The sequence below is a fragment of the Bos grunniens genome, chromosome 19 (assembly GCF_055505025.1).
Source record: "Bos grunniens cultivar Pamir isolate PY7600 chromosome 19, Bosgru_T2T1.0, whole genome shotgun sequence".
NCBI lineage: Eukaryota > Metazoa > Chordata > Mammalia > Artiodactyla > Bovidae > Bos > Bos grunniens.
The window spans coordinates 52,403,844-52,428,750 of NC_141183.1; the positions used below are offsets into that span (position 1 = coordinate 52,403,844).

Below are 24,907 nucleotides of genomic sequence, written 5' to 3' on the forward strand. Positions count from 1 at the left end.
AATTGAATTAAGCATTAAAATTGAATTTTTTAAAATCAATTTTTTTGAATTAAAATCATAAGAATGATTTTATACTTATACTTTTTTTGAATTAAAATCATAAGAATGATTTTATACTTATACCACTTATACTTTCAAATCTCTTATCTGCAAGTAACTACCAACATGCAATTTTTAAACTTGAAGATGAAAATACATACTTGTTCTGTGCTCTGTTCATATTACATTCTTGCCAAACTCTATCCACCACATGATTTGCTAATTTTCTGGGTATCTTCCCACCATGATGGCTAGTACTATCTGAGCTGAAGCCATCAGATACTGAAGAAAATTTGATCCACTTCTGGGCAGACTGAGGATCAACTGAAAACAAAAAAAAATTGATTGTAGGAGAATAAAGGCAGGTTAAAAAGAGTATTACTTTGTTTTCTGTTTCTTTGATTTCTCATACAACTTGCTCCAGCCATCTGGTAAGCCTACTTACATTTTGAGGAAAAAAAGCAGGTCACTTCACTTAAAATACAAAAAGCAAAAAAATGTGAACAGGAGATGGGCAATGATGGTAGTATTATATTAATGTTAATTTCCTGACTTGGAAGATTAAATGGTAGTCATATAGAAGAGAGCCCTTAATTTTGGGAAACAGACTTAGTGCTTAGGCGTAATGAGGCATTATGTCTGTAGCTTGTTCTCAAATGGTTCAGAAAACGACCCATGTTAAGGAATATATGCATAGAGAGAGGGTGATGGAGCAAATATTAACAATTTGGGAATGTGAATGAGTAGAGCTTTTTGTAAGGTACTTGGCAAACACTTCAGTAAGTGTGAAATTATTTCAAAATAATTATTTTTAAGTGTTTATTATATTCAAGAGAACAGATTTACCACTAGAGCTAATAAAACAGATTAGTACAACACCTGTTTGGACTTCCTCAGGAGATGTAGGTGGTGTAAGAGTAACCGAAGACATAGCAGGATCTCTTGTGGAAGCAGGCACTTGGTGGACACCCAAGCAAGAAGCTGAACAGTGAGAGGATCCCACAGAGCTAGGAGTAGGAATGTCTGACTGAGGGACTAGAACAAAGCATGCTGGGTAGATCATTCGGACACCAGCTAAAAGGGGGGGAAAAGAGGAAAATCAATTACCTTTGGGTTTGTAATGGGATTTGTTTCACTCAAAAGTGCAATAATGGAAAAGCAGATACAAAATGATCACATTTGTTAAAATAAAAATACATTAACTATAAAATACATTTAGTGTATTTTTATAAATATACACTCTTTCTGGTAAAATGTTTTTCTGAAAAGAAACCACAAGAAGCTGGTGGTAGTGGTTACCCTTCGTGAGAGAGACTTAGAAGAAAGCAGCTTTCTTGTTTCACTTTTGGATTTTCTAACCATGAATGTGCATTACTTAAAAAAACTGTATTTGCAAATTTGATCAAATTTATTTTAAAACTTTAACAAAGGTAACTGGCACTAGAATTATGGACCTTTTTATTTTCTTCTTTATATATCTCTATCTGAAAAGTCTAATATATGTTATTGTGTTTTGTTCCTGTTTCTGACACAACTACTCTGATAATGTATTTACTGAAACTGAATACTGATACTCCTTCGATTAAAAAAACAAAGAAGGTAATCTTCATATAACATTACCATATGAATTCATTAAATACAATGCTGCAAACTTTAATCCCAATTATCTGCTCAACCATATATTCCCCACACTTCCCACATCTCTCTAAGGTGGAGTATACATCTGCACTCATTGTTAGGTTGGATGTGCACCTTGCTCTGGAATCTACATGCAGGTGACAAATGCCGTGACCCAACAAGAACTTCAGATACACTTGCAGGATCACTGCAGCCTCTCCTACTTTACGTCCTCTGCCTTCATATTAGCATGTCTCAAATATAGTTTACCTTGTTAACTTAGGTCCCTGAGGAGGAAGATGCATGTAATACAGCGTACCTAAGCAGAGTTGACCTGGACAGAGCTAATCAGCCACAAGGTCTTTAGGTATACATTTTCTGCCTTTCAAGTCATCAGAGGCGACAGTTTTACCAAACATTAAGATACTGCATCACACAGGCTGTCAACTTTCTCACCTCCAAATATTCTTCATTCACAATTATTTTCTTCTCATCTTTAGCATGCTTCCCTCTAGGTGGGTTATAGTTCCCTTCCCCAATGACTGACTTGGCCATATACTAGTTTTTACCTAATGGAATGTAAGCACATGCCACATATGTCATATCCTAGCAGAAGATTAAATATACTTAATATAGTTAGGCTCAGTTCCTATTATTCCTCTGTTCTTTTAAGAATATTATGTCCCAGATACTGGATATTCCTTGAACCTAGGTTGCAGAATGAAAAGATATAAGAAAGCCAAACCAAATGTTTGATATTAAAAGCCACTAAGATATTAAAGAGTTATATCATTCAGCAAAAGCTAACTAATACATATAGTCACACATTTCCCACTTAGGATTAATACTCAGAATCCGTACCAACAAGAACTTCTACTGCAGCTAAAGAATCATCTTCCCAATCCATATCTTCCTGTTTTTCTTCAGACATCTCCTTCAAACAAGATGAGATAGGATAGAACTGTTTCCATTCACCAATCAATTTTTTTGTAGCTGAATCGGACATCTTGAATGCCTGTCCTGTGAGAGTGCCATTTAGTCCAAATGGGCTTAAGATAACTAGAAACCCAAAACAGATATTAAGTAAGTAACTGAAGACAATTATACCAAATAAGATGACACTGAATAGTATGGCAAATAATTACGCAATTCAAACAAAGAAAAGGAAACCCATAATGATCAATTCCAGAGAAAATGAATTTACTGTACTTCATTAAGTGAAGATAAAGTATAACCCCGAGTTTATTATAAAACTTAAGATTCTGTCTACCCAAAAATCTCAGATGGATAGTTTCAACATAAACTGTGAATATTCGTATATCCTTCTATTTCTCTTGACTTTCCACTAAGAAAAAGCAATTTAAGGAAAAACAACATATAAGTCCTTATTATATACTGCCATATAAATTTTAAAAGAGCAAATAGGAAGCTTAGAACTAAAACAAGAACACACTGTCTTACAAAGAACACACTTGTAAGAACTCATAGTCCTTGCAAACAAATACTTTTTAATCATCAATCTTACAAAATTATTTCCTCTAGAGTTCAACCACTTTCATGGTATGAATTATATCAAAAGTCCTATGTACCTACATTAAACATGGCTTATGTGAACTGATACAAAAGATAACCTTGAATATATATAACATGTATACCATCTATAGCCTATTTAAAAGAACACTTTAAAATATGCTAACATTCATGTACAAGAACTTTTAAAAATAATATTTGCATTAAAAATTTATTTAATTGACGTAATACTCTAACAGGAAAGAAGTAAACTACATCAGAATCACCATTAGGCTAAAGACTGGGGGAAATCTCATTAATCTCTACCAATAAGATTTTTTTCTTGAAACAACAATAAAAAAATCAAGGAACTATACCCATAAAATAATCTACCTTGAAATGGGCTATTAGACTGTTGAGCAAGGGTGATATGTTCTTCACTAAGAAGGTATACAGGTTGATGTTGATTAATTTCCACACTGGTACAAACATTGCTGTCTCCATGCAAGAAAAAGGTGAAAGAGCAGGACAAGTGTTCACTAATAAAGAAGAAAAAATAGTATTTTAATAATGATTTATAGCCAAAAACAAAGTCAGTTTGCTTTTCTTTTTTAAGAAGTTACACCACAAAAATGCACATTCTCTTTAACCCCAAAATTCTACCTTATCACCTAAAGGGAAAAAAAGAAATCACAGATATAAGCAAAGATTTAGCTATAAGAAATGTTCTTCACAGCACTGTTTATAATAGGAAAAGCTGCAAAGAAAGGAACCAGTTAAACAAGTTAGGTACACCCACACATAATGATAACATAGCCACTAAAATAAATAAAGGAGGGGTAGTGCGTTTGATGGGAAAGGTAATAGTACAGTTTAGTATAGTTTCAATTTTTTTTTAAGGAAAAAAAGGTTATGTTGATGAAAAAAATCTATGCATACAACAGAATTAAAAATGATCTAATTTTTATTTCTCCCTTATTAAAAAATAAATGCAAACATATTTTCTCATATTATTTCTGAAACTAGGCTGAATGCAATTAATCAAGCAGCTAATGTGCTGCCCTCCCCCTCCCCAATGAATATTTTAAAGCAATGATGAGTGTTATAATTGAAGGTATTCTAGAATCAAAGTTACAAGCAAAATAGACCATCTTAGGAAATTTAGATATGACTGGGTATACAGATTGGAAAATGAAAGTTCCCAAGAGGAAAGTAGATATATCCATAAGGTAAAATTTAGAAAAGTCAAGTGGCCCAGAAGAGAATGAGATTATACACCAAGAAGAATTTACTCACCTTATTCCTTCTCCAAACACTTATCTTAAGGATCATCTTAAAGAACCAATTCTTTAAGCTATAACCATTAATAAGCTTGAAATCTACTGTATACATCTATAAACCCCTTGAATTTTTTCTGGACTAGACAAGGGTATAATAAATTAAGTTACAGTAAAAGTAATTACTGTATTTTCCCCATCCCAGTAGCTTTTGTTGTTAAATTATTTTCAGGATAATTTTGAATTTACAGAAAAGTTACAAACATAGGAAGTCCCCATATACCCTTCACTCAGTTTTCCTTAACGTCTTACATAGCCATGCTTCATTGGTCAAACAAGCAATTAACACTGGCACATTACTACAACAAACTCCAGTTTTTTATTTGTTCACCAGAGTTTTCCACTAATATCCTTTTTCTGTTCCAGAATCAAATCCAAGATATCACAATGCATTTACCCAATTATTTTTTTGCTTTAGCTGTATTGAGATTTAAGTGATAACTACAGGAAATAAAATTATTTATATTATTTAAAAATAAATTAAGCTCATTTCTTCTGATTAAAAAACCTAAGTCCTTTGGAATAACTATGGTTGGGTAATTACAAAGACTATAGACATTTGCTTATATTCAGACATAAACGCACTCTATATTAAACAACCAAGTAAAGAAAAGTGTTACTCCTTTTATTAAAAAAGTGTTTTGTAGCAAACCACATGACACTATGTTAATCTCAATCATTTAATTACAGCTATGCTAAGTGATACAACAAAAATTATGCACAGGATACTAAAAGACTGTCTTAACAAGACCTAAATCATGAAAATAAACTTATATACATACATTATATATATATAATTCCTAAGGGAAAAAGAATCACACTTGGGTAACGCCATAAAAGTTATTACGTCCTATGATACCTTTTATCAGCCTATCCCCCCCATAACTCTTATTTCTCCAATTTCATTTCTTACTTATTGTTCTCTAATACTTCCCCCTTTTCCCTCAATTGACCCCTCTGCTGTTTCTTAAACACATCAGGCCTTTGTACCTGTTATTCCATCTGGAACACTCTAGATAGCTATACTCACCTTCACCAACCTCTCTCAGATTTTTAAACACCTTTTAAGTGAGGTCTTCACTGATCACCCTCCTTTAAATTGTTCTTCTGGGATTTGTTTTGGCTTAAGAAATAATCAAAATCTAACTTATTACACAGTTTATTTCTTATAGTCACCAAGAATGTAAGCTCTGCTGGAGAAGGAATATATTTCCTTCATATAATGTTGTATCCCTGTATTGATAGAACAGGTCCTTGACTCATAGTACTAAATACTGTAGAATAAAATCCATATTTGATCTTTTTTTTCCCCTAACCATTCTCCTTTTCTTATCAAATCTGCAGAGTTGTGCAAGCAAGATATCATCTCCAATTTTTCAATTTCTCCAAACTTCCTACCTTCAACTAATCCATCACTAATTCCTACTGATTCCAGTTCTTAGATAATTTTTTTGTTGTCTTTTTAAGGTCTGAGTAGTTGTTAAAATCTCTAATTTACCTTTCTTTACAACACTGCCAGCGATCTAAAAATTAATTCTAATCATGCAACTGGGAGGCTCAAAATCAATAGTTTTCCAATGCCTTCAGGACTAAGTCAAAAAACCCCTAAAACCTTATCACAGCACTTTAGATCTTCCACAATCTGACCCTTGCACTAAACTCTCTAGACCAAGATCACTTAATCCACCAAGAATTACCCCTTTGTTTAGATACCTCACATAAGGAGAATCATACAATATTTGCCTTTTTGTGACTGGCTTCTTTCACTTAGCATAATGTCCACAAGGTTCATCCACAGTGTAGCAGATGACAGGATTTCTTCCCTTTTAAAGGATGAACAATAATTCACTGTATGTTTATAACACATTTTGCTTAGCCATCATCCATCAATGGATATTCGCGTTGGTTCTACCCCTTGGCTATTAAGAATGCTGCTGCTATGAACATGGATGTGCAAAATGTCTTCAAAATCCTGCTTTCAATTATTCTGGATACACACTCCGAAGAAGGTCTGATGGATCATATGGTATTTTGTTTTCAATTTTTGGAGCAATCACGTAACATTTTCCACAGTGACTATACTATTTTACAATCTCACTAATCATGCATAAGGGTTCCAATTTCTCTATCCTTAGTAACATCTGCTATTCTTTATTTCAATAGTAGCCACCTAATATGTTTTTGGGCTTTTCTTGTGGCTCAGCTTGTAAAGAATCCACCTGCAATGTGGGAGACCTGGGTTAGATCTCTAGGTTGGGAAGATACCCTGGAGAAGAGAAAGGCTACCCAATCCAATATTCTGGCCTGGAGAATTCCATGGACTACAGTCCATGGGGTCACAAAGAGTCGGACACAACTGAATGACTTCCACGTTTTTATTTGTATTTCTGCGATTAGTGATACTGAGTAACTTTTTTTTTAAGATTTATTTATTATATTTTTGGCTGTGCTGGGTCTTTGTTGCTGCACATGGGTTTTTTCTAGTTTCACAAAAGAAGGCTACTCTCTAGTTGTGGTGCATGCTTTTTATTGCGGTGGCTTCTCTTGTTACGGAGCACAGACTCTAAGCGTGCAGACTTCAGTAGTTGCAACTCACGGGCTCAGCTGCCTCACAGCATGGATCCTCTCAGAACAGGGATAGAACCGTGCCCTCTGCATTGGCAGGCGGCCTCTGGATCACCAGGGAAGTCCTGAACATCTTGTCTTATGCTTATTGACCATTTATATATAGTCTTTGAAGAAATATCTATTGAAGTATTTTTCCCATTTTTTAATTGGGTTATTTGATATTTTGTAGAGTTGTAGTTCAGTTCAGTTGCTCAGTCGTGTCCGATTCTTTGCGACCCCATGAATCGCAGCACGCCAGGCCTCCCTGTCCATCACCAACTCCCGAAGTTCACCCAAACTCATGTCCATCAAGTCAGTGATGCCATCCAGCCATCTCATCCTCTGCCATCCCTCCCAGCATCAGGGTCTTTTCCAATGAGTCAACTCTTTGCATGAGGTGGCCAAAGTATTGGAGTTTCAGGTTCAGCATCGGTCCTTCCAATCTTTATAATGCTGGCTATTAACACCTTAGCAGATACATGATTGCAAATATTCTCTCCAATCCATAATGCAAAAAAAAATTTAGGTTGGATATAGTCCCATTTGTCTATTTTTGCTTTTGTTGCCTATGTTTTTGTGCCATAACCATAAAATCACTGCCAAATCCAGTGACATGAAGTTTTTCCAATATTTTTTTTCTAGGAGCTTTATAGTTTTAGGTCTTACATTTAGGTTTTTAATTAATTTTAAGTTATTTTTTGTATATAGTATAAGATAAGGGTCCAAGTTCATTCTTTTACATGTGAATACTTGTTTTCCCAACACTGTTTTTTGAAGAGAATGTCCTTTCCCCACTGAGTGGTCCTGGCACACTTGTCAAAGGTCATTTGAACATATACACAAGAATTTATCTCTGAACTTTCTATTCTCTCCCATTGGTTTACATGTTTGTCTTTATGCCAGTACCATACTGTTTTGATTACTGTAGCTCTGTAATGTTTTGTTCATTCCTCCCTTTATCCAGACTTTGTAGTTCTTCCTATTAGAGGTGAAATATACTTCTCCAACCCTTGAATCAGGCTCGCTTTGTGACTTGCTTTGGCCAAGCAGAAGGTTGAAGAATACTTATATATTTCACATATAATTTAGCTTGTCCTCTGGTGCTTCTATCATCACAAGAATATGCCCTGACTGGTTCACTGGTCGAAAGAGGGATGAGAATCATACAAAATACACCTCTACTCATACTACAGTTTACAGTGACTAGATTGACTAACTCCTAGCTGACCTGCAGGTACACTAGTGAGAATACGTAACTGTTTTAAATCCCTGTGTTTTGGGGTGGTTAATTACACAGCCATACCTGATATAAAACTGGCACCAAAGGTGAGGCACTACCATAAGAAAAACCTAAACATGTGGCATTCATTTTTGAGATCAGAGAATTGGTAGCAAAGAATACAAACACTGAAAAACAGTCAGGAAAATGGGAACCTATGTTAATATAATACATGAATACTTCACAGAACCGTTGCCTGAAATAATCTGGAATGCAGAAAACATGCCTAAGTGAACTTACTGCAGGGCTGGAAAATAAGTTTCCCAACAAAGCAATAATGTGGACTATGTTACAACACAGCTCAAGAAAATACCAAATCAAGAGCGTGAATCTCAGGAACTTCCCTGATAGTCCAGTGGTTAAGAATCTGTTTTCCAATACAGGGAATGAGGGTTCAATCCCTGGTCGGGGAAATAAATCCCACATGCCACAGGGCAACTAACCCTGCGCACCGCAACTTGAGAGTCCCTGTGCTACAACAAGAGAAGCCCTTGTGCCACAAAAAAGACCCAGCATAATTAAAAAAAAAAAAGTGTGTAAAATCTCAGACCCTCTTGTTAATACCAAACGCTACTCTTAATACCAGCTGAAACACTGGGATTTTTTAACAGATTTTTTTAAGGCAATGAATTGAAACACAATTCAAATATACTTCAATTAAAAAAATACATTAGAATGACAATTCAGGTCCTCTGTGCCTATGGAGACAAGGCTAACTTGAATAAATGCAAAACTACTGGCTTGCTAAAAAATAATTTTGGATTTTTTAATTAACTACCATTGCTATAAATAAGGACTGAGCAAAATGTGCATTTCTTCTTCTGAAAGCGGGACTACTAAAATCAACTTGTTAAAAATTCAACACCTTTGTGAAATAACAAAAGTATTTTTCCTACTCCTAAATAAACTATTTCTTTGTAACACAATTAACCACTTTTTAACAGTTTTACTAAAGAAATCTTTACCACCTTCCTTTTAAAACTTACTGATATCTGTAAAACAATTATCCTTCAATTAAAAAATAAATTAGAAATAGAACAAAGTGATAAAAAGGTGCTGGCAAATCATTACGGACATGAGCCACATGACCTGGTGTATAATAAATGCTCAGCAAAATTTACTGTGTTGAAGTTCTACATGGTAATGGCTTCTTTCTATGTAATACGTACTTTGTTATTGTCAAATCTCAACTTTTTTTTCTTACTATCTTTTAATTATTATCTAGGCCCTGCTGCTGCTGCTGCCAAGTCGCTTCAGTCGTGTCCAACTCTGTGCGACCCCATAGACAGCAGCCCCTACTTCTCTTTAATTATCTTTCTAAAGCTATTTTTATTAGATTTAATTCAAATGTAAAAATTTGTACTAGGAAAACATACTAAAATGCGATCATGTTGGAACTGTTTTCTCTTTAATCATATGTTTTCATATCTGGAAAGATAAAAGAACTCTTAGAAGGGTTGCTTTCAGAAACAGAGTATTGGTGGAAAAGCAGACTTTCACTAATTAATTAGTTCAGCAAATATTTAATAAAGCACACATTATGTGTTAGACACCATGCAAAGTGTAGGCTACGCAGAGGTGACCAAGACAGAAAGAGTCCCTGTCTTCATGAATTTCACAACCTAATGGAAGAGGCAGGCATTTTATGTGCACACACATAAACACACATAACCTATACATGCGTTCGTACATATACATATTTATTTACTTAAAAGACTGTAATGAATGATACAAAAGAAAAGGATGTTAAGAGAGAACTCACTAGAGGGAACTAATTTAATTTGGATGGAAGGCGGTTTAGGAAGAGTGATCTTTGTGCTGAAATTTGAAAGATGAAATCAGTTTACAGGTCAAGAAGTAGAGGAAAACATTCCAGATAGAGCAACCAGCAGGTCCAAAAGCCCTGGGGCAGGAAGGATTTTGGCTTACTGGAAGAATTGAAGATCAGTATCAACTGGAGTATAGACAGGAGCAAAAAACTGGGATTAAGATGGAAGAGGAACAAGCAGGTCAGAATATACAGAACGAGGCAGTTTGAATTTTGTGCTAAAGTGCAAGGGGAAATTATTGAAGGATTTTTAATCAGAGGAATGATAGTATCTGATTTTTTTTGTTTTTACTTGGGACATCTCACCAGCTATTAGAGAAGAGAATCCACAGGATATGTGTGCATGTGTACACGCTCAATCGTTAAGTCCGACACCTTGCAACGCCATGTACTGTAACCCTTGAGGCTCTTCTGTCCACAGAATTTTCCTGGCAAGAATAATGGAGTGGGTTGCCATTTCCTCCTCTAAGGGATCTTCCCAACCCAGGGGTTGAAACTGTCTCTCTTGCGTCTCCTGCATTGCCAAACAGATTCTTGACCACTGAGCCACCAGGACCTAGAGCAATAACAGCCCAGGTGAGAGACAGTGGTGACTTGGACTAGGGTAGTGACAGTAGAAATGGACAGAAGTGGGCACATCTACAATGTGTTTGGGAATTTGGTGATGGATTTTATACGGGAACCAGGAGGTCCCTAGAATTAAAGCAGTATCTGATGACATGAGCCTCAGGGTACAGCATACAGATGTCTAGAGAAGGAGCAAGTTTGGGGTAAAGATCAAGAAATCAGTTTTTGGACAAAGTAACTTTTATGATGTGGTGGAGGTTTGGGTTTATAGTATAAATCTGGGGATTATCAGGGTGGATGGTATTTACATCTTTGTGAATGAATGTGATCACCTAGAGAGGGAATGTTGAGAAACAGAGGGAACTGGCCCTAGGGAGCTCTAAAAACTGCAGCTTTAGTATAATAGAAGACACTCACAATCGGGACCAAGAAAGAACAGCCTGAGTGTCAGAAGAAGACATTGAGAAGAATGGATGCTGTGAAAGCAAAAAGCGTTTCAGTAAGAATTACGCCCATTCTTGTACAGCTGGAGTATGCGCTTGTGCATGTGTGCATGCTCATTTGCTTTAGTCATGTCCAATCCTCAAACTACCGCACAACTGCACTCATCTCACACGCTAGTCAAGTAATGCTCAGAGTTCTCCAAGCCAGGCTTCAGCAAAACGTGAACCGTGAACTTCCAGATGTTCAAGCTGGTTTTAGAAAAGGCAGAGGAACCAGAGATCAAATTGCCAACTAGAGAGTTCCAGAAAAACATCTATTTCTGCTTTATTGACTATGCCAAAGCCTTTGACTGTATGGATCACAATAAACTATAAAAAATTCTGAAAGAGATGGGAATACCAGAGCACCTGACCTGCCTCTTGAGAAACCTACATGCAGGTCAGGAAGCAACAGTAAGAACTGGACATGGAACAACAGACTGGTTCCAAATAGGAAAAGGAGTACATCAAGGCTGTATATTGTCACCCTGCTTATTTTACTTACATGCAGAGTATATCATGAGAAATGCTGGGCTGGAAGAAGCACAAGCTGGAATCAAGACTGCCAGGAGAAATATCAATAACCTAATAAGATATGCAGATGACACCACCCTTACAGCAGAAAGTGAAGAGGAACTAAAAAGCCTCTTGATGAAAGCGAAAGTGGAGAGTGAGAAAGTTGGCTTAAAGCTCAACATTCAGAAAATGAAGATCATGGCATCTGGTCCCATCACTTCATGGGAAATAGATGGGGAGATAGTGGAAACAGTGTCAGACTTTATCTTTCTGGGCTCCAAAATCACTACAGATGGTGACTGCAGCCATGAAATTAAAAGACGCTTACTCCTTGGAAGTAAAGTTATGACCAACTTAGATAGCATATTCAAAAGCAGAGATATTACTTTACCAACAAAGGTCTGTCTAGTCAAGGCTATGGTTTTTCCAGTGGTCATGTATGGATGTGAGAGTTGGACTGTGAAGAAAGCTGAGCGCCGAAGAACTGATGCTTTTGAACTGTGGTGTTGAAGAAGACTCTTGATAGTCCCTTGGACTGCAAGGAGATCCAAACAGTCCATTCTGAAGGAGATCAGCCCTGGGATTTCTTTGGAAGGAATGATGCTAAAGTTGAAACTCCAGTACTTTGGCCACCTCATGCAAAGAGTTGACTCACTGGAAAAGACTCTGATGCTGGGAGGGATTGGGGGCAGGAGGAGAGGCGGACGACAGAGGATGAGATGGCTGGATGGCATCACTGACTTAATGGACATGAGTCTGGGTGAACTCCGGGAGTTGGTGATGGACAGGGAGGCACGGCATGCTGCGATTCATGAGGTCGCAAAGAGTCGGACATGACTGAGCGACTGAACTGAATTGAACTGAATCCTTTGTGACCCCAGGGATTGTAGCCCACCAGATTCCTGTCCATGGGATTCTCCAGGCAAGAATACTGGGGTGGGTAGCCATGTCCTTCTCCAGGGAACATCAGGATTTTTTTAAAAATTACTCACAAGCCGCCATACATTTTCCTCAAAGAATGTATCTAAAGTAAACAAATATACGCAACCAATCCCATTACTAGATGTGGGAATGCTTACAAAGCCATATTTACACTTTTCTTTCTAGTGACCTCTTTTCTGACAAAATTATTCTATAACTGTTAAGGGGTACAGAAAGTATATATACATAACATCATTTCTAAATATTTTTTCTAGGTATTTTTATCTTAGCAAGCCAATAGTGTTCAGAGAAGGTTATGCCCATTATACATTGCTTGTTGTTTAAGTACTAAGTCATGTCTGACTCTTTTGCAATGCTGTGGACTGTAGCCCTCCAGGTTCCTCTGTCTGTGGGATTTCCCAGGCAAGAATACTGGTTTGGGTTGCATTTCCTTCACCAAGGGATCTTTCCAACCCAGGGATCAAACTTGCCTCTCCTGAATGGCAGGTGGATTCTTTACCACTGAGCCATCTGGGACCCCAATTATATGTACTGACATAAAACAAGCAGAAATGAACTTTCAAAGCATCTCTCTCCAAACAGTGGATAAAAGATGTGGTTAAAAAAAAATTAAGAAAATTTCATATTAAACTAGTTAGAATGAATATATATATAGTTTTTAACATTATAACTCTATACAGTTTTTTCAGAAAACATTAAAAGATAAATTTTGCCGACAAAAAACTAAGAATTTAAAGGGGCATAACTAAAAATTCTCTATGTCAAGGGAAACATTTACTAAGGAAGTGACTCAAGTAATAATAATCTACACATAGGTAAACTGCAATTTGATTAAGTTTAAGGTAAGTATGCTATAGAAATCATCACGAATGCTGTGTGCTTAATCAATAATTCAACAGCAGATTCCAAAAGCTAAATTGCAAACACTTTTAAGAACGTCTGCAAGTTTAAGCAACAACCTAGAACAGTCCATTGTTCCTTATTTTTAATGTTCATTTGGCTGCCTGGGGTCTTGGTTGCAGCACGCAGGATCTTCGTTGACATCATTTGGGATCCTTAGTTGTAGCACATGGGGCTCAGTAGTTGTGGGGCACAGGCTCAGTTGCTCCGTGGCATGTGGAATCTTTCAGACCAGAGTTCAAACCTGTGTCCTCTGCATTGCAAGGTAGATTCTTAACCAGTGGACCACCAGGGAAGTTCATAGTCTTTATCTTTAAAAGACAAAGAGGCTTGGAGGTATTTTATATCCTCATATTTAATCAGTGAACTATAGTTAAAACTACAGCTTTCAACTGTTTCATTTCATACATAAAATATTAAAAGAAAATAAACTCTCCATTCCTACTCTCTGTACAACCCTACTAAACAGCAAGCTCTCAATTCCAGTTGCCTATTTTAGGAAAAACATCACACCATATACTGCTATGTTTCCTATACACACTGATCTAGTTGTAATAGAAAATGGTTTAAAATAAACCAAGTTTGTGCATGTATAGGAGGAAAACAACTAAAAATTCTAAATATGGGATAAATTTTCTCAAATTCTTACACAAGTACACCTTGCTTTCCTGTGCTTCACAGACAACTGAGGGCTTTACAAATCGAAGGTGTGTGACAACCTGGCACTGAGCAAGTCTGCTGGCACCATTTTCTCAACAGCGTATATTCACTTCATGTCTGTGTGTCACATTTTGGTAATTTTCACATTTCAAACTTTTTCATAATTATTATACTTGGTATGGTGATCTGTGGTAAGTGATCTTTGATGTTACTATTGCAAAAAGATTATGACTTGCTGAAGGTACAGAGAATAGTTAGCATTTTTTAGTAATAAAGTAAGTTACGTACACTGTTTTCTACAAATATTGCTACTGTATACTTAATAGACTACAGTTAGTGTAAACGTAACTTTTATACGCACTGGAAACCAAATAATTCCCTGTGACCCAATTTATTATGATGTGTGCTTTACTGTGGTGCTATAGAATAATAAGATTCAACACAATCACAATAAAAATTGAGCAGTTATTTTGCAGATACTGACAAAATGACTCTAAGGTTTATGTGCTGTGCTGAGCTTAGTCGTGTCCGACTCTTGGCGACCCCATGGACCCCTACCAGGCTCCTCTGTCCATGGGGATTCTCCAGGCAAGAATACTGGCATGGGTTGCCATGCCCTCCTCCAGGGGATCTTCCCAATCCAAGGATCAACCCAGGATTCTTTGCCATCTGAGCCACCAGGGAAGCCTAGCAATAGTGGAGTGGGTAGCCTATTCCTTCTCCAGAGATCTTCATCTTCCCAATCCAGGAATGGAACCAGGGTCTCCTGCTTTGCAGGCAGGTTCTTTACCAGCTGAGCTACCAGGGAAGCAATTATCTCCAAGGTATACCTATATTAAAGGTAATCTAGTCAGAAAGTATTATAGGCCAAAGTGAATGTTAGGTAATACCACCATACTAAATTCGCAATGGCTTGTCTTTTGAGGAGAGAGATCATTTTACAACACCACTTCATTTTTAGTACTCAGCACTTAGAAAAGTGGAGTTAAAACAAATATGTGCAACTACAATAAGAATCCAAGGCACTGTTAAGTACCATAAAGTATTATGGAGAATAAAACTGCTCTCCAGGAGCTTTTACTATAACAACCAAAGCAAAAAGTTAAGAATAAGGCATAATTTTACAGATGAAACCTGGACAGATAATCTGTTGTAGAAAAATGTTAAGTACTGAAATTAAACAAAAGATTATTTATTTCTAAGACATAAATTGAAAATATGCTTATAGATTAAAGTCAGCTGTTCTAATATTGTAACAGGTAAGTATACTGCTTTAGGAAGTGCTGTATTCTTAGCACTTCTGTTAGGCAGGTACAGAAAGATGATATCCCATTTTGCTGGTAGGGAATTCAAGACACAAAGAAGTTAACTGACTTGTCTTAAAATCATAAACCTATTTAAAGGGAGTGTTGAGTTAAAGTTCTAGTCATCCTAACAATCAATTAAAAATGGGCAAAGGATTTTAACAGACATTTAAGAAGATACACAGCTACCCAACAGGTGAAAAGATGCTCAACATCACTAGTCATTTAGAAAATGCAAATTAAAATGACAATGAGATAACTACTTCACATCCATAAGGATGGCTGCTATTTTTTAAAAAATGAAGTGTTGGTGAAGATGTGTAGAAACTGCAATCCTCCTACACTGCTCGCTGGAATATAAAATGGGGCAGCCACAGTGGAAAAGACTTTAGCGATTCCTCAAAAAATAAATTAAAATAGAATTACTGTATGCCCTAGCAAATCTACTTCTTGTATGTTTCCAAAAGAACTGAAAGCAAGGACTTGAATAGGTATTTGTATACTAATATTTATAGCAGCATTATTCACAATAGACAAAAAGTAGAAACAACCCAAATGTCAACTGACAGATGAGTAGATAAACAAGATGTGGTATAAAAATACAATGGAAAATTACTCAGTCTTAAAAAGAAATGGGGACTTCCCTGATGGTCCAGTGGCTGACTCCACACTCCCAATTCAGGGCCTAGGTTCAATCCCTGGTTTGGGAACTAGATCCAACAAGCCGCATGCTGCAACTAAAGATCCCGAATGCTGCAACTAAGACCCAGAACAGTCAAATAAAGAAATATGTAAATATTTTTCTAAAGAGAAATGAAAGTGCATGCTACAACCTGGATAAGAACCTTGAGAACATGGTGCTAAGTGAAATAAGCCAGACACTAAAGGACAAATACCTTTTGATTTCACTTATGTAAGGTATCTAGAACAGTCAAATTCATAGAGACAAAAAGTAGAATGGTAGTTACCTGGGGCTGTGAGGGGGAGAAATAGGGAGTCATTAATCAATGGGCAAATTTTCAGCCTGGAATGATGAAAAATTTCTGTAGATAGCGTGATGGCTGTGCAACAGTATGAATGTAATTAATGTTACTGTACCATACACTTAAAAAATGGCTAAAATGGTAACTTGTGTTGTTTATATTATACTACACACACAAAAAAAGAATCCTAGTCATCCTAATTCAAGATTTTTATTTCATTGATTAAATAGTTTTCAAACCTATCTTTCATTAGAATCACACAGAGATCTTTTATAAATTCCAAACCCTACACCACATTCTCAGGTTAATACACAGATTATGTTTTTATTCTCTCAAGGTGATTCCATATCCAGACAAGTTTGGACCAGACCACTGCATTAATCTATACTTCTGTAGCCCTCAAAGTGATTCTTTAAATTCCTTAAATTTATAGGTACAATTTCAATATCAAATATCCTTACCATACATATCTCAATGAACAACAGATGTATATTAAAATCCAAAATATAACACCTTTATCTGTAAATTTTATATACTTCAGCTCACTTAGTGAACACATTACTTACATTATATAGTAAAGAATATTCAGAAAGCAATGACATTATTTTGGTTTACAACTTCAAGTGCTCAGCAAATATAGCATCTCCCTAATATTTTTAAGTCTTCTGTTTTACTATTTTCTATAACTTTAAAAAGATGTAGGTTAAGACCTCCCTGGTGGGCTAATGCAGATCATGTGATGTGGGTTCAATCTCTGGTCAGGGAACTAAGATCCCACAATGTTGTGTGACACAGCTAAAAGATTTTTTTAAATAATAAAAAATAAATAAAATAATAACACGTAGGTACAGGAGATACAGCGATCTACAGGGCACACTCTGTCTCATATTTTTTCATGCCCTATAATCCAGCTCCAATACCTGCAAGATGAATGAATTCCAAGAAGTTCCTTAACCTCCCTATTCTTCAGATTTAACAACTGTAAAACTGGACTAACAGGTCTGTTTTGAAAACTGATTTAACACCTATTAAGCCCTAATTTCAAACACGGCCTGGTCAGTTATGCTTATGCAAAGGTTTCTCATTCCCTTCAGAAAAACAAAATTTCTCTATTATCATTCAAATCTAAAACCAACAGTTCAAAAGGACAGATTTGTATGAATCTCTAAGAATCACAGTAAGAAATGACAGTAAGAAAAGCTTAATGGGAAGGAAAAAAGAGAGAAAAAAGTCTTTCCTAGCCCTGAATTTTTCTCAAAAATGTTTCTAGAAAGCATGAGAATGGGGAAAACTGACCATGCAAATCCTAATGACTCAAACATCACAGAGAGATTTCATTAGGTCTTAAGTACTATTATATCATCACTGAGGACTTCAGAATAATCTTGATGATGGACATTAATGATAGACTAAGCTAAGAGGAGGAAAAATAAGACAGTAACCAGGCCCAACTTAGCAAATAAAGGACATCTTGACAGAAGTTGGAAGTTCCCCTATTTTTGAGTCTCAAGTACAATCCCAATTTAGCATACAATTCCAAGAGGGTTCATCACCACTGATGCAAACCAATATACACATGACTATCAAGCACTTGTAAATGTGGACAGATCCCATTGAGATGTACTCTAAAGAACGAAATGCATATTAGATTTCAAAGACCTAGTTTTAAAAAAGTAAACTACCTCATTAATATCATTTGCATATGCAATTACATACTGAAATATTTTAGATATATTGGGTTAAATATATGAAAATCAATTTCACTTTTTAAAAAACTTTCTTTAATGTGCCTACTGCAAGATTTTAAAATACATATGTGACTCATATTGTATTTCTATTAGACAGTGCCATCTTAGAAGACAAGAAGAAAAGAATTGAGTCCTGAGAAAACATAATAGCTTCCGTAGGAGTTAAGTTTTCAAAGGTATTGAGGAACCCAACCAAAGGATATCCCAAAGCTATACAAAACGGCTACTTAATAAGCCACCTTAAATCTTGTGGTGCTTCTATTTAAATAAGATGGAGTTGAAGGGACTGTGTAAAAGCCACAGGTGTATGAAAGAAGACAAAGCTTTACGAGTGAAGTTTAAAGTAGTCTTTCAGTTACTGCCCAACCCCTCCAAAAAAAACAAAAATAAAAACACCCTTAACTGATTTCTTTAGTGATGCTAAGGCATTATTTTAAGTGTAAAGGCTCTGGTGTAAGCAATATCATCCAAAAGAACTTATGCAATACAATAACCAGCACTCGTAAGAGTATTAGAAATGTGGTTTAGACAACTGAGGAACTGAATTTTTATTTTTTCAATTTACTGAAATTTAAATAGCTACAATTGACTGGTGGCTACTATAACAGCACAGTTCTAAATAAAAATGGCCAAGTCCCAGTCCAATCACCTTACTAAAGGCTGCAGCTTGCTTCATAGCTATTTACACATACAGAACTTCCAATCAGCATTTTAGTGCCCAGAAGTCTTAAGAGTAGAAAAAGAGATAATTCAGACATCCAGGATCTCAAAAATATTACTTCTTATGTATTCTCTTCTCAGGAAACTACAGGTAGATGGGCATTACCAAAACAGTAAGACAAAAAAACAAAACATGAAATCCAGGAAATAAGTGACCCAACACAGACAAAAAGGCAAAGCAAATTCCCAAGATGACTACTATGAAACAGGCCTAATAAAACAACAAGTCCAAAACAGAACCGAACAATGAAGGGTTCAAATAGGGATACTGAGAGAGAGTGAGAAGAAATTAAAAGATTACACAAACTCCTTAAAGGTAAAGGGGAGACTTATACTTCCTGTAGATGGCCTAGGGGCGAATTACCAGTAAGTATACAGGTTGGGGATCAGCAAACTATCTGTAAAAAGCCAGAGAAATATTTTAGGCATTGTGGGATCATCAGTCTCTTATCACAACTATTCAACTCTGCTGGAGTGTGAAAGCAGGCATAAAGTAATCCAAAAATGAAGGAACAAGGCTGTGTTACAATGAAATTTACAAAAACAGGGGGCAGGCTGTATCTTCCCTGTGAGGAGGTAGTTTACCAACCCTTGACAGGTAATTAAGGGAAAAAAGAGGTAATCACATTAACACTGGGAAAAACAAAATTATATAGAGGAAATGGAATGTAATCCTACATGCTGTATGACTCACTAAATATGTATAAAATTATAATAATAGAAACAATAGGTACTTTTTTTTTTTTTTTTACCAAATCTCATAACTATATTGGTAAGATAAGGGAAAAAAAAGAAAGGACAGGAGAACAGAGTATCTCAGCATGCCAATGTCCACGTGGTAGGGACGGGAGTTGGGAGATGGCTGGGGTGGAGGGGACGGTAAGATAGCTAAATTATTAATAGAAGATTAAATCTTGAATAACTGAAATAACAGAAAGCTCAATAATTAGCATTTGCTTGTAAGTTTTTAAACGGGTAAATTAAAGTTAATTTAGAAGAATTTAAAGGGATTGCCTCTGAGGAGCACATCTAGTAGTTGGGGCTCAGGATTACAGGTTCTCTTTTTAATTCTTGGTAATCAGCTTGAATTCTTCAAACTGACTACCTACTATCTATTCTCCATTTCCTCTTACTAACCAAGGTTTATTTTGCTCAGAGTGGCAATGTTCCCATATACAGAGTATTTATCTCAAGATAGCCAATGATATGTCAGCTAAGAGTTCCAGAAAAGAATCTAATTTCTGATCCAATGGTCACCCCTTCTCATCTCCTCCTTCCCTTCCTCTTCCTACCTGGAATCCACCATGAGTGAAGTCTGGAGATGCAACATTTACTGGAACCATGAAGATAAAAGCCAAAGGCTAGAGATAAAAGAGCAGAAAACTCCAGGGAACCTAAGTTTTGATGATATCATTGAACATATCTTCCTCCAGACTATTAAGAAAAATCAATTCCTACATAAGCTAGTTAGGACTTTTTTGTCATTTGCAACTGAATGCACTCCTACCTTGTACAATTATTCTTTTGACAATAAAGGTTTGTTTTAATTTTCAGAGAGAAAAAATGAAAGCCTTGATATGTCTTACCTACTCATCGATTATAATGAAACTAGAAAGGGAAGTTTACAAAAAATTGTGTGTGTGCATGAAAAAAGATGTGCACCTGACATAAAATGACATCTCAACAATGATTACAACCATCACATCTTTTAGGGAAAACGAATAAATTTCCTTCATTTTTTTCTTTTCCCATATCCCATCTTACACACCACTGTTTAATTTCTCTCGAAGTCTCACTAATTCAACAACTGCTTGCGACTAAATCTTCTAACAGATTACGCCTTATATTATTTAAACCAGAGAACTGTAGTAACCTAAAGCTTTTACCTGAATATGTCTTAAAAGTCTTCTGTGCCTCCATCTGCAACTATCCTACACATTAGCATCATGAATTTGCTTAATTTAAAGCTGAAGAAAATCATAAGCACCCCAAAAGTAAACATGTCCTACATAGAAACATACAAATTTAAATAACTTTAATTAAAGCGAAAAGATGCTGAGAATGAGGATTACCTCAACCCAAACATGACTACAGATCACCATCTAAAAAAACTATTAATACTACTTAATTTTAACAGAGTACCATGAATATATTTCCACTAGTACTAAAAAATATATATACTTTAATGCGTAAGTCTCTGCTTTCATCTCACATTTTTTCTATTATCCCAAATCAAAACTTAAGCCACTGTACTGACACACAACCTATCTGTACTACAAGAAAATTCTTAAAATGTGTAAAAGAAAGAATGAAGGAATCAAAGAAAACTGAATACTTATAGGACTTTGCCAAAGGTAACCTTCTGAATGTCTGTGAGATACTAGTTTTATCACACATTCTATAAAGTCATTAATATTAACAAGCCTAAAGAAATATCAAGTAAGAGTTTAAAGATAGCTTACCTTTTATTTATAGGTTTTTCGTCTTTTTCATAAGGCTTCACAAACCACTTGCCAATACGTACAAAGTTCCGGTTCATTAAACACCGTTCCAACAGATTGTGAACTGCTTTGAAAAGCAAAGTTCGGCATTCATAGGAAAGTCCATTCTCCCACACTCCATCTTCCTCTTCTATAAAAGAAATGAAAGAAACAAAAAGTAACATAGAGGCACTATATCTACTCAGAGCTAAACTGAACGTATTACAGTTTAATCCCTAAATTCATAAACCCTACTTCACCTCAGAATATTGAACTACGACCACTTTGCTATCTCTCTAGACACTAAAACATCAGGTTTCAAAGCTAATCCATAGAGAATAAAAGGCCAAAGTGCCATGTACTCTATTAAATTACCTGAAAATTATTTTCCCACCACATAAAGACAATGATATATCACAAACATACTGATTTGGTTTCTGTATAAATGAATAGGACATTTGCATAACCAAGGGAAATACCACACACTCTATACCTAAAGTGCCAATTTCTAAGTTGACTCACTTTTTAGTTACTTTGTCCTAACTCTTCCAGTCATTCACCCTGCCAAAAAAAAAAAAAACTAGACAGTTAATAATTAAACTCAAAACATCTTATGTCCATCAGCATTCTAATCCATGACTCAACTATAAAAATAAGTGATGGATAAAAAGGAAGTTTCTGGCACAGAGCCTAACAAGTAGTGCATTATCAGCCACCTTAGGTCTCATTTCAACCAAATGATTCCCATGCTTACTATTTAGTATAAGATTCTCTACATGGGGGAGAAATTGAAAAATTTAAAGACAAATTTTAAATGGCACTTCTGATATAATTATGTTGGTAGTTTAGTCGCCAAGTCGTGTCCAACTCTTTGTGACTCCATGGACTGCAGCATGCCAGGCTTTCCTGTCCTTCTCACCATCTCCTGGAGTTTGCTCAAATTCATGTACACTGAGTCAGTGAAGCCATCCAACCCATCTTATCCTCTGCCGCCCCCTTCTCCTTTTGCCTTCAATCTTCCCCAGCATCAGGGTCTTCTCCAATGAGTCGGCTCTTCACATCAGATGACCTAAGTATTGGAGCTCTAGCTTCAGCATCAATCCCTCCAATGAATTTTCAGGGTTGATTGGATTGACTGGCTTGATCTTGATGTCCAAGGGATTCTCAAGAGTCTTCTCCAGCACCACAATTCAAAAACACTTATTTCTTCGATGTTCAGTCTTCCTTATGGTCCGACTTTCACATTTGTACATGAATACTGGAAAACCGTGTCTTTGACTATACAGACCTTTGTCGGCAAAGTGATGTCTTTGCTTTTTAATACACTGTCTAGGTTTGCCACATCTTTTCTTCCAAGGAGCAAGCGTCTTTTAATTTCATGGCCGCAGTCACCATTCACAGTGATTCTGAAGCCCAAGAAAATAAGACCTGTCACTGCTTCTACTTTTTCCCCTTCTATTTCTCATGAAGTGATGGGACTGGATGCCATGATCTTGGTTTTTGCAACCTTTGCTAACTACATAGCCTCAATTTTGCCAGCAAATCTATTAACCACTCCAAGTGAAGTTATAAAAAAAAAAAAAAAAACAACATAGTCATTTTGAGATAAGTATGGATGTGGTTCAGAAAAAAAGCTTTTTACTCTCTATCCATCTATACCTATAATAAAGCATCCAAGGAATCCTACTATAAATAGGAGCTACTGCCATCAACATTTTAACTTTTGGAATATTTTAATTTGCTATTTCAAATATAAAATAGTGTGGCATACTCCTATAGTCTATTTAACTTTATAAAACATTTTTAAAGTATGGACCTTCTTTCAATTTAAGTAAAAGAAAAAATCTTTCCTAATTCAACACTAAAAATGCACAACTATCCCAAGAGAAAAATAATAAACCATGATGCTTTAGAATAAAAGCAGAGACACCTATTAAGAGTGACAGATGGCAAACATTCATAACTTGTACAACAAACGAGCAGAATAAACATTAACTCAAAAGCACAATAGCACAATGACAGTGGACTTTAACTTCACTAGAAATTTGTGCTACTACAAAAGTTAACGTTGATTTTATGTTGTTCGTTTCCTAAATTACAGTAAAAATCTTTCAAATCAACTTTTTCCCGAAAGATAAGCTTTTTAAAAATGAGAAAAGCTTTAGAAAATGACCATATTTGAGAGTTGAAATAATTTTTAAATCATTAATAAACAGAAAAAGTTCTTCATATTCTACTGTATTATAGACATCCTTATCTACTTCCAATTAAAGCCAAAATTTCCCAAGTTTCACTTTATTAAAGGAAACAGGAGGCTAGAAGAAAAGGGGAGTGGCACACAGTGGCTTCACTTTATTTAAAAAGTCTAGATCACAAGCATATCCGAATTTTGAGAGGAAAAAAAAATCAAAACTTTCTCAATCTGTTTTTAGTCTAATCAGTTTCTATCATTTCAAAATGAAAGTTACATTAAAAGTTTTATCTAAAATTATGTGATCTATGATTACTAAAAGTACACATATTCTTAATTCCAAAAGAATTATGCTGGAATTCTTCACTTCTTTATAAACTACCTAGTATACTTTTTATAGCCTTTTACCTCAAAAATCCTTACCTTCTAAGGAAATGCAATGGAGTTAACATGTCATACACAAGAAGCCCCTACCAAAATCTTTTCTCAAACTACTTCTAAAACTACTTCTAAGTTTTAAGCAACAAAGAACCAAAACACAGATACCATTACATTTCAAACATCTACAGTCACTATAAACTTCAAATATCAGAAAATTATTCACTTAAAACTTGAGATTGAATTCACCTTCTTACCCAAAAGTTAAAAATCTTTAAAATAGTAAAAACTGCAATACAATAATTTTATTAATTTTTACATATTAAGATTGTATTTTAAGAAATCTATTTCAGTTAAACCTGTATGTAGTTAATAGTTTAAGAAAACTAAATACAGTTTAGAAAATTAATCAGTATTAATATTCAAGCATCTCTCTCTCATTGCTCTAATTCTCTGTCTAGAAAAACTCAGGTGAACTTAACCCTCATTTTACATTAAACCCTCAAATGCCCACAATGCTCATTAACACTAAATGGGAGTTATGCATAAAACAAAGATCTGATCACCTGTTAGGATTTTCTAAGGCCAACAAATCTCTTAAGCACATCTTCACCTATATGGTAGATAACTAAGCAACCATCACACTAAATAACAATTTGATTTTTCATTGCTGAGGAAATAAGAATAATTCCTAATAACATTCAATGAAAAGTCGGAAGGTTTTTTTTTGGAGGGGCAGGGGGAGTGTCACTCAGAAAGAAGCCTACTAAGCCAAGCTTCTATCTTGATATTATAGTAACCATACTAAAAGTACTTCTCC

General features: G+C 35.6%; 1 protein-coding gene across 2 annotated transcripts in view; it reads right to left on the bottom strand.

The window, feature by feature from the left end:
- Nucleotides 1-24,907, bottom strand: part of MED13 (mediator complex subunit 13) — a 96,547-nt gene that overhangs the window by 64,610 nt on the left and 7,030 nt on the right. Inside the window, exons 3-8 of one of the 2 annotated variants that reach the window (XM_086360561.1) lie at nt 22,041-22,079; nt 21,501-21,669; nt 3,559-3,704; nt 2,518-2,715; nt 919-1,113; nt 201-363 (exon numbers count right to left, since the gene is read on the bottom strand). In XM_086360561.1, coding sequence (XP_086216687.1) covers nt 201-363; nt 919-1,113; nt 2,518-2,715; nt 3,559-3,704; nt 21,501-21,577 — 779 coding nt within the window. In that variant the 5' untranslated portion in view covers nt 21,578-21,669; nt 22,041-22,079. The remainder of the gene's footprint in view (nt 1-200; nt 364-918; nt 1,114-2,517; nt 2,716-3,558; nt 3,705-21,500; nt 21,670-22,040; nt 22,080-24,907) is intronic. The other variant, XM_086360560.1, reaches the window with a different exon arrangement.